Source organism: Bos indicus x Bos taurus, chromosome 7, assembly GCF_003369695.1.
Source record: "Bos indicus x Bos taurus breed Angus x Brahman F1 hybrid chromosome 7, Bos_hybrid_MaternalHap_v2.0, whole genome shotgun sequence".
Classification (NCBI taxonomy): domain Eukaryota; kingdom Metazoa; phylum Chordata; class Mammalia; order Artiodactyla; family Bovidae; genus Bos; species Bos indicus x Bos taurus.
Window position 1 is genome coordinate 57,624,888 of NC_040082.1, and position 13,718 is coordinate 57,638,605.

At 38.9% G+C, this 13,718-nt stretch overlaps 1 protein-coding gene across 1 annotated transcript in view; it reads right to left on the reverse strand.

Moving 5' to 3' along the window:
• NDFIP1 (Nedd4 family interacting protein 1) overlaps positions 1-13,718 on the reverse strand; it is a 51,141-nt gene that overhangs the window by 22,600 nt on the left and 14,823 nt on the right. Inside the window, exon 2 of the mRNA XM_027546127.1 lies at positions 857-944. Within this exon, the coding sequence (XP_027401928.1) occupies positions 857-944 (88 nt within the window). The remainder of the gene's footprint in view (positions 1-856; positions 945-13,718) is intronic.

Below are 13,718 nucleotides of genomic sequence, written 5' to 3' on the forward strand. Positions count from 1 at the left end.
TTCCATGAAAAGTTTAATGACAATGTTTTCTAATTTAGTACATTCAAAACAAAAATCCAGTATTTGTTTACCACAATTTACATACCACAAATTAAAACAGGTAAACTGAATATACAGAACAGTGATTTTTGACTTTTTCCCCCTACCAACATGTGTGCACCACTCTATTTCTAACCATCAGTCACGTACTTGCCACTCTGTCACAGTTCTGTTTCAGAGAATATGGAAGAGGTTCCATCAAAACTGCTCAGTTTTCAGCAATTAAAGCAGAACTGGTATCACAAAGATCTAATTACCAAAAGTCCTAAACTATCACAATTTTCTTTCTTCTCCCCCATCTCTTCTAAACATGTGTGTGAAAATTATAAAGATAATCTGGCATAGGATGGAAAGAAAAAAATTAATTAAGGAGGGTCTGAACTATGAGGAAGAAAATGGGAGACTTCTAGCTTTTTTTAATTAAGGATTTATCAGCCTTTTATTTATTATAAAAGAAATCGAACATATTATATTCCAGGTCATAGGTACTAGAATCAAAGAGCAGAACAACTAACAAGAAAACTATAAAAAGAACAAGAGAAAAAAACGTGATCACTTGGTTTCTGAATTCTATCCTTATATTAAGAGTGTTGAAATGAAATTAAGTTCCATAAAAGTCACATTGGAATGGGGCCTTTATCTGTTTTTCAGAACAGTAACATGAGTTTTTTTCACCTCAGGCTACACACTACAAATAATGTTAAAGACTTCTTACAGAAAGCTGAAGCAAATACCAACACCAACAAATACTTAGTAGCCAAAAGTCTCTGGCTAATGCATTTCAAGAGCTCAGCAGTCATCTCACCCTGTTACCTACCTGCACTCTCTGCAGAGATGCTGCTGTAAGGTGGAGGAGCATCCCCTGCAGCCTGTTCAGGTTCTCCAGGCTCTTCTTCATTCTGCAACTAAATAAAAATTTCACATTTTAATGCAAGCATAAGGGCAATTAGAGAAAAACCTGAAAACTGGAATAGCTTTTCTGGAAAGCTATTTGGCAGTGGGTTTCAAAAGTGTTAAAATGTGCAGATCCTTTACGAAGTAGTCTACTCCCAGGATTTATCCTAAGGAAATAATCAGAAAGAGGCAAATAAGGTAGCAAATAAATGCTATTCAGGAACAACCTAAATACCAATCACAGGGGACTTGTTAAATAAATTACAGTTCACCTCACAAAGGATTACTAAGTAACCACAAAAATGAAAATGAAGAAAATTCGATGACTTGAACAGAAAGATTTGTGTTGTACTGTTATATTAAAAAGTTAAATTTATCAAATCATGCTGCTGCTGCTGCTATGGCACTCAGTCGTATCCGACTCTGTGTGACCCCATAGACGGCAGCCCACCAGGCTCCCCCGTCCCTGGGATTCTCCAGGCAAGAGGAGTGGGTTGCCACTGCCTTCTCCTATCAAACCATATGAATCACATAAGTTGGTTTTGAAAGACAGTTACGTGATGGAAAGCAGGTCTATGAATAGACATCTACAGTTTACATTGTTTATCTCAGGAGATGCATCAGAGGAGATTTTTTTTCCTTGTGTATACGTATGTTCTAATGTTTTGTAATGAACATCTATCACTTGTATAATTTTTCCAGTTAGAATAATAAAAATCTGTTAAGACAAAGACAAATCACAGTAAAACCAAGGTTTACTCAGTTTGCACAGATTGTATCTTAAATAATTGAGATATTTTCAAAAACATAAAATTCTACATACAATCTCTGTCAATACATCTTCCTCTTCTGTATCAGTAACTTTCTCACTGGCCAAATCTATAGCTCCAGTTACTTTACATAGCTGACACTGAAAGTGTCTTTCTGCCACTACCAATCTACCCAACTCATCTTCATAAACAAAGACGAGTGATTTAATTTTCCACTGTGACAACAGAATACAGCTCATTTAAAAGATGAACTGGCTAAGAGTCAGTCTACTGGTGGGCAGATGAGAATATGCTTCAGAGGTGATGGAAGTACTGTTTCCTGATCTGGGTGTTGGTTTTGTGGATGTCAACTCCATTCATGTTTAGTAAATGCTACGTAAATATATGCGATTTATTCAGTTTTCTGTGTCTATATTTTATAAAAGAATTTTAAAGAAAAAATTAAAAACATAAAAAAAAAAGATTAACTGGTAGAGAACGGGAGTCAATCTATAAAGTACTAACATAGTATTTATCAGTGTAACTGACCTGGGGGTCTGGGTACCAGATGTATACCATCAAGCTATATAAAGCTGGACTTGCCTGGTGGTACAGTGGATAGGAATCCGCCTGCCAATTCAGGGAACACGAGTTCAATCCCTAGACTGGGAAGATTCCACATGCAGCAGACAACTGAGACCGTGTGCCACAACGACTGAAGCCTGCACTCCTAGAGCCTGTGTTCTGTAGCAGGAGAAACCACAAGAAGAAGCCCCCACAAGCTGCAAATAAAGCCAGCATGCAGCAACAAAGACCAAGTGCAGCCAAAAAGAAAATAATAAATAAAATTATTTTTTAAATGGCCCATATCTTTTAAATTAAAAAAAAAGACATATAGAGCCAACTGAGCCAATGATAAAATACAAATCCTTCTAAACCAACTGCTGCAAAGAACTCTATCTTGAATTGAAACCTAAGAAGAGAAAGGCTGACCTGTCCTCACATGAAGCAGGTATTAAATCTGAAAGATCTCAGTCTCCAATTCCCACGCTGTTCAAAATTAGAAGCAAACAAAACCTTTCTGATTAATACTGCAAAGCATGTGTGCGTTTTAAGTTGCTTCAGTCATGTCTGACTCTTTGTGACCCCACGGACTGTCGCCCACCATGTTCCTTAGTCCACATGATTTCTCAAGCAAGAATACTGGAGTGGGTTGTCATTTTCTCCTCCAGGGGATTTTCCTGACTCAGGGATCAAACCTGAGTCTCCTCTGTTGGCAGACAGGTTCTTTACCACTAGCGTTACCTGGGAGGGTAATATTGCAAAGCATTCAATTTCAAGTGAATTCTGCCAAATTTTCATCAACATCTACCATTTGGGCACATTTTTTTTTTTTAACACTAGCTATCTAACATTAAACTTAAGGCATTCCCAAAATAATTGCATTGTAATGTAAGATGAATTTTCTTTTCAGAAGTGGTGCATGCATGTATGCTCAATCTATGTGACTTTCTGTAACCCTATGGACTGTAGATTGCCAGGCTCCTCTGTCCATGGGATTCTATAGGCAAGAATACTGGAGTGTGTTGCCATTTCCTTCTCCAGGGGATCTTCCCAATCCAGGGATCAAACCCGCATCTCCTGCATTGACAGGGAGATTCTTTACCACTGAGCCACCTGGGAAGCCCTTCAGAAGAAGGGCTTCTGGGCAAAATAGCTACAGTAAATCCAAATGTTTCTGGGAGACCAAATCAGTAAATTATTCAAATAGAGTTCCTGGGGCCAGGTTCACTTGGAACAGTTTTAACGCCTGCATACCTCCAGACGAAGCATTCTCAGTTTACTCCCAACCTACCACTCTTGTGCACTGCAGAAAGTGCAAAAAACCCCAGCAAAAACAAAGCTGCAAAAAGCAGCAAAAGTCAGCAGCAAAAGCAAAGGCAAATAAGAGTTTTACGAATGTCGCCTTAATTTACTATAGCCAGTCATGTTCTTTATTTAAACCTAGCTTCTCATTTTTTATTTGATTTTTTTTCTATTTCTTGAGGTTGGTCAAATAATCCCGTTACCTCTGCATAATTAAGATTTTAGAAAGAAAGCATGACAATTCTAAGAAATACAGAATTCTAAGAAATAAGGAGTTTTAACACCTGTATCTGCAAGCTACGTTGCTTGTCTCCTAGCAACCTGGAAATGTGAAATTTGATCATCCCACACCAGGGTAACAGATAACAGAGCAAAGAAATTCCAAATGAGTCAGAAACCCCCATTTTCTCTTTAATGAGGAAAAAAGAAAACATTTCCAGGTAAAATTTTTTACTCCATTAAAATTCAACACTTTTGAATCATTAATTAATAAATAGTAAGTAATTATTAGTAACCAATCATACTAATATTATTTCTAGCTGAAAAAACAACCAACAAAAAGACACCTACTACGATTAAGGAGGCTTGCCGTATTAGGAAGATCTCAGGACCTCACTGTAGGGTTTGCAACTCTGACTTCCTTTCTATAATGCTGGTGATAAATTTAGGCTCCATCAAGAAAGGTGTTTAAAATAAAACACTACAATGTTGGAGAGAAAGAGGCAATCACCTTCAAGAAGTATTCAGTGACCACCAGAGTGTGAATAAAAACATGCTATACAACAGAATCCCTAGGTGTACATCTTTTTACACTTTGGGGGTATCTACTGCCATTAATTTGGTTCTGCCAGCCAAACAAGCCAGACACTCACTAACAGGGATTGTGGGGGGACTGGAAAATACTGCACTAGAGCCCAGGGATGGGGGAGCCTGGTGGGCTGCCGTCTATGGGGTCGCACAGAGTCGGACACGACTGAAGCGACTTAGCAGCAGCAGTAGCAGCAGCAGCAGAGCTCATAAGGCTGTGAGACTGGTTACATGGTTTCATAATGTATTCTTAAGGTTCTTCTTTTCCATCCTTGGAAACCTTTCCTATGCAGTCCTCCCTAACATATCCCTGGGGCTCGGGGATCCTCAGGCTCTCCCAGGGCTCTCTAAGAGAATAAGTGTCATTGTCAGTTTGAGGCTGCCACTGGAAAGATGCCCAGTCTCTTCTAGCAACTGGGTCAGTGGAAGCCTGATTACAACCTACCTGTTGCAGATTTCCTTTGTAGGGATTATGGACAGACAAGTTTGAAAAGTGGTGGGACTTCTGCCCTCTCCCTGCACTATGCTCCTGCAGGCTGCTGCCGCTAAGTCGTCTCAGTCATGTCCGACTTTGTGCGACCCCATAGACAGCAGCCCACCAGGCTCCCCCATCCCTGGGATTCTCCAGGCAAGAACACTGGAGTGGGTTGCCATTTCCTTCCCCAATGCATGAAAGTGAAGAGTGAAAGTGAAGTTGCTCAGTCGTGCCCGACTCTTAGCGACCCCATGGACTGCAGCCTACCAGGCTCCTCCGTCCATGAGATTTTCCAGGCAAGAGTACTGGAGTGGGGTGCCATCGCCTTCTCCATGCTCCCGCAGGGGAGGGTGGTTAATTGTATAATTGTGACAGTTAATAAATACCTTTGGGGCTCTGGATTCTTTTCTGTCACATAATTTTTTTTAAACAATTCTCATCAATTTTACTTATCTCCAAATAAGATTTAAACTGTGGTTTTCCCTTGGTTACACGATTACCTATACATGCCATATAAAGTACTGAGTACAAAACTGCATCTTCACTGCTGATCAAGGAATAACTGAATCATGTGAAACTTCAGATGGTCTTTCTCTTCACCACACTCCTGACAGTGCCCTCACTCCTATTTCCTGATTACTTGCATTCCTCCTTATACCATGAGCAGAATCTGTTATGGCTCCCCAGAAGATCCCTAAAACTCTTCCACATCCCCACTTTATATGGTACAATCTTCTAGGTACTTCTTAGCCTTGATTGTTGTTCACTCATTAAGTCGTGTCCGACTCTTCAAGACCCCGTGGGCTGTAGCACGCCAGGCTTCTCTGTTCTCCAGTACCTTTCAGAGTTTGCTCAAATTCATGTCCATTGAGTCGGTGATGCTATCTAACCATCCTCTGCAACCCCCTTCTCCTTTTACCTTCAATCTCTCAGTTTAAAAAAAAACAAAACAAAAAAACACCTACCAACAGGTGCTGAAATGTTTTGTCCTGTATATTAAGCCTATGAAATACAGCACAACTAAAACAAAGGATGTTTTTTCTTGTTACTACCTTCCTCTGTATCCTAGCCACACTGTTCCTATCAGAAATAAATACATGGTGTTTTAAACAACAGAATCTCCCATAAAGAAATCATACATAACTCAAGTTCTAACAGAAGCATACTTCAATTAACAAGTTTAAAGACACAAACCCTACAAGTTTAAATTATTTGAGCTCCTGCCATAGTAAAAAGGTTTCTCGCTACCCTCCCAAAAGCAGTTCTGAAGCAAGTGTTGGTAGCTCACTCATGTCCGCCTCTTTACAACCCCATGGTCTGTCCATGGAATTCTCCAGGCAAGAATATTGGAGTTGGTTGCCATTTCCTTCTCTAGGGGACCTTCTCAACCCAGAGATCAAAACCAGGTCTCTTGCATTGCAAGCAGATTCTTTATCAACTGAGTCATCGGGAAATCCCAGTAGTTTTAAAGATGAGCTTCAATTTAGAAATGAGCTGTTTTTAAGCAACAGAAGAGCAAGGACTCAGATTAGGCCAAACTAAGGTCAACATTTACAACTGTACAGGATGGCAGTACCTAAAGGCACATAAAGTCATTCTTGGATTCTCTCTACTAAGAATGGAAGAACAATTTAAAAAAAAATTCTACTAAACATCAAAGAGAAGATCAACCCCAAAACTCATAAATCCATGAGAAGAGCTATCAAAGTATACCTCATAATTCACACAAACATAACAAGTATGTGGAAAATAATGCTGAACTTATCCTATAAATCCATAAAGTTACAGTATTTTCATGACTCATTTTTTTCTTGGGTGAATCCTATTTAAACAGCAAGAAAATTCTGATAAGTTTAGATACCTCCTTTAAGTAGTAACAGTCTCAGAAAATCCTTAACTTTAGCTTTAAATGCTATTTACACTTCTAATTTTAGCGTTAATTTCTAAAACATTTACCTTAAAATGCAATATTTTAAACCTCTAATGATCAACCCACTATTTTTGCATACTCTTTAAATCCCAACAAATGAGACAGTATATTTACCAGAAAGTAAAAGCACATTTCTCTAGGTAAACCACTGGGGGTGCTATTTTACTCTGTTGTTCAGAAACAGTCAAAGTTTGTGAGAACTAAAAATTTTCTATTGTATATGGACTAGTTTTTTTTTTTTTAATTGAAGTATAATTGACATTCAACATCATATATTAGTTTCAGGTACACTTTATAGTAATTCAATATTCATATACATTTCAAAATGATCACTGATATCTAGTTACCATCTGTCACCATTCAAAGTTGTTATACTACTACTGACTGTATTCCCTATGCTATATATCATTATATCCCCATGACTTGAACTCTGTACCCCTTAATCGTCTTCATCTAATCACCTGCCCCCCAATCCACCTCCCCTTTGGCAACCACCAGTTTGCAAATCTTATATTTGTATATAATATACTGACTATAAATTATTCCACCACCACCAAATTCTATCCATTCAAGAATAGTTTTCTACTAACTTACTATTAACTAGGGGATGATATTTATATAAGGTAATTTTGACAACAAAATTCAATAATTAAAAGACCATCTAATTTTAAAAGACATTTCTCTGAAGAAGATATATAGCCAGTATACATGAGATGTTCAACATTATTAGTCATCAAGAAATGCAAATGAAAGCCACAAGATATCACACTGCACCCAAGCATATGGCCATAAACAAAAGGGAAAAAAAATCAAAATCAAGTGGTGCTGAATATGCACAGAAATTAAACACTCATACACAAGATGGAAAATAGTTTGGTTGTTTCTCAAAATAAAGTTAAACACAGAATTAAAAAAGGATCCAGCAAATTCCACTCCAAAACATATATTCAAGAGAACTGAAAATATATCTTCACAGAAAAACTTGTATATAAATGTTCATAGCAGCATTATTTATAATAGTCAAATTGTTCATCAAATGATGAATGGATAAATAAAATCTGGTATATCCATTCAAAACGAAGGGCTTACCTGGTAGCTCAGATGGTAAAGAATCTGCCTGCAATGCAAGACACCCAGGTTCAATCCCTGGGTTGGGAAGATCCTTGTAGAAGGAAATGGCAAACCATTCCAAAATTCTTGCCTGGAAAATGCCATGGACAGAGTAGACTGGCAGGGGGTGGGGGCTACAGACTATGGGGTTGCAAAGAGTCGGACACGACTGAGAGACTAACCACACACTTTCAAAAGGATGGACAGAAATAAATAATCCTAACCAAAAAAAAAAAAACCAAGAAACAAAAACGATGAAGCACTGATACATTCTAAACCTGAGTGAACTTTGAAAACATTATGCTAAGAAAAAGGAGCCAATCACAAAACACCACATAGTGTATGACTTCATTTATATAATTTCTCCAGAAAAGGCAAATATAATAGAGACAGAAAGGCTGGCAGATGCCAAGTGCTAGGGAATGGACAAGTGTGGAGTTACTGACTGCTAGTACTATGTTTTTTTGGGGGGTGATTCAAATGTTCTGGAATTAGACAGCAGTAACAGTGGCAAAACCTGTGAATACGGTAAAAACCACTGACCTGTACACTGTAAAAAGATGAACTATATGGCATGTGGATTACAACTCAAAAAAAGGAAGAGTATTTTCTAATATTAAAACTGCAAACCTGTATAATGTATAATTTATTTAAAAGGACACTGAAAATCAACTATTCCAAATGAGTACTTCCTTGCTAAATCAATGTCTATGTCCCTTAATGGGAGGGGGTGGGTCCTGATCCCATCAATATCTTCAGAGTTTAACACAGTACACCTATAAGTGAATGGATAAAAATAATAAAGGAAAATAACACATTGAGTTGCAAACTAATCACACTTTTAAAAAATCCCCTAAAATTTTTTTTCCCTGAAAAGAAAAATATTAGGATTAGGTAATTAAAAGAGAGTTTGACCAACAATGTCTTTTAAGAGCAAAGAATAAACATTATTTTTTTCTATTGTTTACCTGAAGATAATTTAAAAAACAAATCACCACCAGATCTAGACTATCCGTAACATATTTAATGGCAGAGGGAAAAGACAAAATGCAAATCCTCTTACTAGGAAGATAAAAACACAATTAAAAAATCAAAATTCACCAAAGCAAAGGAAAAGCAGAGTAATTAGGATAATGCTTTAAATAAGACAATGGCAATAACAGATGAAAAGAATACCACAGTAAATTTCCTTAGAACGGCCACCAGTTTGTAAAGCTTTCTATTTAAAGATTTTTGTGGTTATCACCATTAACATGTATAAAAACAACTGATGTCTCGTACACAGGGTTATTGTTACCATCTTTCTAAATTCCATATATATGCGTTAGTATACTGTATTGGTGTTTTTCTTTCTGGCTTACTTCACTCTGTATAATAGGTTCCAGTTGGGGCTGGTGCACTGGGACGACCCAGAGGGAGGGTATGGGGAGGGAGGAGGGTTCAGGATGGGGAACACAGGTATACCTGTGGCGGATTCATTTCGATATTTGGCAAAACTAATACAATATTGTAAAGTTTAAAAATAAAATAAAATAAAATAAAAAAAATCCACAACTAATGTAAGTATATGATGCTATCATATACTTATATACATTAGCGTGAAATTATACATATATATATGTGTATGTGTAAACTATAAAATAACATTAAAGAAAAAACATAAAATAAAGCAAACAATGATTTGTATTTCAAAAAAAAAACAACTGATGAATACAATTTGGTTTGGAAAGAGAGAAAATATTCCAAGTCAATATTTACGTTAGTCCTTAGAAATGAGAGCAAATGCTACGAACTATGGTCATCAATTCGATGGCTTTTCTTCTATTTTTCACCTGAGGTCCAAGTAACACGTGAAGGCATACCATGGAGAGAGAAAAGAGGAAGGCAAGATGGTAGCCACTCATCTCCAACTTCAACTTTTTAACAATTCTTTTCTTTAATTAATTTAGCTGCAGCACACAGGATCTTCGCTGCAGAGCACAGACTCTCTCTAGTTGTGGCGCATAGGTTTCAGAGCCTGCCTGCTCAGCAGTTGTTGGGCACAGGTCTAGGTGCTCTGCATAATGTGGGATCTTAGTTCACTGACCAGGGATCGAACCAAGTCCCCTGCATTACAAGGTAGATTCCCAAACACAGGACCACCCGGAAGTCCCTTCAACTTTCTTAAGAAGCCAAGGCACTAGGAGAAATAACTCCTCATTCATTTAGGCACTAAACTGGCCAACTATGGCTAGGATAGTGGCACTGTGAGATTTCTGGGTGGCACCAGAAAACTGCCATCAACCTGTCCACCTCTGGGATCCATATCTTCTCTGTGCGCTGTCATGTTCCAACTCTTTGCAACCCCATGCACTGCAGCCCACCAGGTTCCTCTGTGGGATTCTCCAAGCAAATATACTAATATGGGTTGCCGTTTCCTACTCCAGGGGATCTTCCTCACCCTGGGATGAAACAGATCTTATGTCTCCTGCATTGGCAGGCAGGTTCTTTACCACCAGCACCACCTGGGAAATACATTGTGAGATTTTTGGGTGGCACCAGAAAACTGCCATCAACCTGCCAACCCCTGGGATCCACATCTTACATCCAACTGAAATATTTTCACCACTGATGGCTTCATCAAGACCCTGTCAAGTAAATGGTGTCCAATGTTTCCGGTCACCTAGCTTAGGCAAAGTCTACAGCTAAGAAGGAGCCTTCCGGGTTAGCGATAAGTGCCCCCCACTCCTTATCACTCTTCATGATTTTATAAAGATTGGGGAAATACGGAACAATCACACAGCTTTCAATTAGTTAAGCCCCTCTACCTCTGAACATAACATCCTTTAAGAAGTGGCATTCAATTATGTCTTGAGTCTTACCTCTTCTCCACTTTTTAGTTCCATATGGAAACTCGGTTCTTAGTTCAGAGCTCCAGAACCTATTTGGAGAAGGAATTAAAAGTCCCAGCAAAGATAAGTTGAATTGGAGACTAAGCTCCTGGCCTGTTGTCCTTGCCTTTGACAGGACGGTTCATCTTTTGGTTACAGAATAAACAATATGAAAATAGGAATTAGACAAGAGTCATTTTAAGATGGGCTTCCCTGGTGGCTCAGACAGTGAAGAATCCACCTGCAATGCGGGAGAGCTGAGTTGGATCCCCGGATTGGGAAGATCCCCTGGAGGAGGGCATGGCAACCCACTCCAGTATTCCTGCCTGGAGAATCTCCATGGACAGAGGAGCCTGGCGGGCTATAGCCCATGGGGTCGCAAACAGTAGGAGACGACTGAGCAACCAAGCACACATTTTAAAATAATTTATATAAAATCTAGTCCGTGAATGGTAAATATTCTTTTGTGTTTTTAAAATCCTCATGTTGTCTTCTCTCTAAAATACCATCATGAAATAAAAAATGAACTCTTAATCATTCATCATTTAATGTATTAAGCAATGCTTTATGAAAAAAACTTTGTCCCAACAGAATATGGATTATAACTGGCATCTATTTAGATTTCAAGAACAATTTTAAAAAATTATTTGTTCCTATTTATAAACTCACAACAGAAATGAAAGGATTCTGGACTTGGCATACAGAACATTTCTGGTCTCCATTAAGATTTTATACACACACATATATATAACCAGAACTCTCAAACTTGGAACATAAAGTTGTAGAACCACTTTAGAAAACTGTTTAGCAATATCTACTAAAGATGAATTTATATATACTCTACGACCTAGCAATTCTACTCTAGTTATATACCCCAACAGAAACACATACATTCACCAAAAGATGTTACCAGGGTATTCAAAGAAACACTATTCATAATACTGGAGACTACTCAAATGCCCATTAACATCAGAATGGGTTACTAAATCATGTTAACTTCACACCATGGAATATCACACAGTCACATAAATAAACAAACTATAACAACATATAATATCACAGGTGAATATCATAATTATGTTGAGCAAGAGAAACCAGACACAGAGCTTTTATTGTGTGACTACACTTTATATAATAAAGATCAAAACCAGGCAAATCTAATCTGCCAGTTGAGTCGTTACCCTGGGTAGGGGCCCAACTGGAAGGGCACTTGAAATGAGCTTTTGGAGTGCTGGTAATGCTGCTGCTTGAACTGGGTACTAGCTAATGCGAGTGTTTAGCTTGTGAAAGTTCACTGAGCTACAATACACACTTATGATTTGTGCATGTTTCTGCAGATAAATCACACTAACAATTCCAGAAAGGTTGAGAAAAGGAGACTAGCAGAGGATTTATGAAACTGAGTCCCCCTAAAACTGAGTGCCTCTGCTCAGTTTATGATTAATCTCTCTCCTAAACTTTATCTATTCCTCTCAGAATTGAGGGCTATCAAAAAAAGGGGGGGGAATGGAACAAAGCGGGACCCTGTGGGGCCTTTCTAGATATAAAAGCCCCTCTCTACATCCTGTTTCTTATTTGTAGAAAGGTTTCAGTCTCCCAGATCTTCCCGAAGTTCCAAAGACCAGACTCAAGCATTTAATGATTAGGAGAATAGTCAAAGGACTCCTAGTTCCTCCTGAAGGAATATAGATAACAATCTGATGCATACCTTTGAGCTGTTCTGCAGAAACTAGTAGAGTTTAGTGACTATGACATTAGAGTTTGTGGTAGTAGACCCCAAACCAGTTGGAACAAGAAGGTTGAGATTCCCAAAATATCACTGCTACCTCACGACCAACCAATCAGAAGGAGATCCAGGATCTCATCACATACATATCCAACCACCCTCCTACCCAACACCTATCTTTAAAAAGCCTTGCCTGAAAGCCATCAGGGAGTTTGGATCTTTTGAGCATGAGCTACCCAGTTCTCCTCGCTTAAAACCTGTAAATAAACCTTTATTTTTCTGTAAACACCTGCTGTCAGAACCTCACTTTCTGCACCACAGGAACATGCACCCTTGCTTGATTAACAGTTAATAGAGTAGACTGTCAGCCCTCTGCAGACTGGGACCTTTGCATGGTTCACTACTGTATTCACCCCAGCACTTAACAGGGAGTGGCAACAGCATGGATACTTTATTAGCACATGCTGACTAAATCAGGCACGGAGGTGTAGCTTTAACAGAAACCTACCTAAAGAAATGACAGCTAATCTTAATGCCATTTTAACTTACTAGTTTGTTTAAAAGTATTCATGCTGCTGCTGCTGCTAAGTCGCTTCAGTCGTGTCCGACTCTGTGCAACCCCATACACGGCAGCCCACCAGGCTCCCCCGTCCCTGGGATACTCCAGGCAAGAACACTGGAGTGGGTTGCCATTTCCTTCTCCAATGCATGAAAGTGAAAAGTGAAAGTGAAGTCGCTCAGTCGTGTCCGACTCTTAGCGACCCCATGGACTGCAGCCTACTAGGCTCCTCCGTCCATGGGATTTTCCAGGCAAGAGTACTGGAGTGGGGTGCCATCGCCTTCTCTGAAAAGTATTCATATTACTTTACAAATCACCAAATAAATACAAAGCCAGGTATTAAGCCATATGGGGCTTCCCAGGTGGCTCAGCAGTAAAAAATCCACCTGCAATGCAGGAGACACAGGTTTGATCCCTGGGTCAGGAAGATCCCCTGGAGGAGGGCATGGCAACCCACTCCAGTGTTCTTGCCTGGAGAATTCCATGGACAGAGGAGCCTGGCAGGTTATGGTCCACAGGGTCGCAAAGAGTCATACATGACTGAAGCAACTTACCATGCATGCAACAAAAATAGAAACAAAGGAGAAATAACCTCTCCAATCTTTGGAAATAAAATATTTACCATAGTGTATTGGGTACAACTAGGTATTCAATAAACATTTGTGGTACATATGAAGGAAAACTGGTAATTAA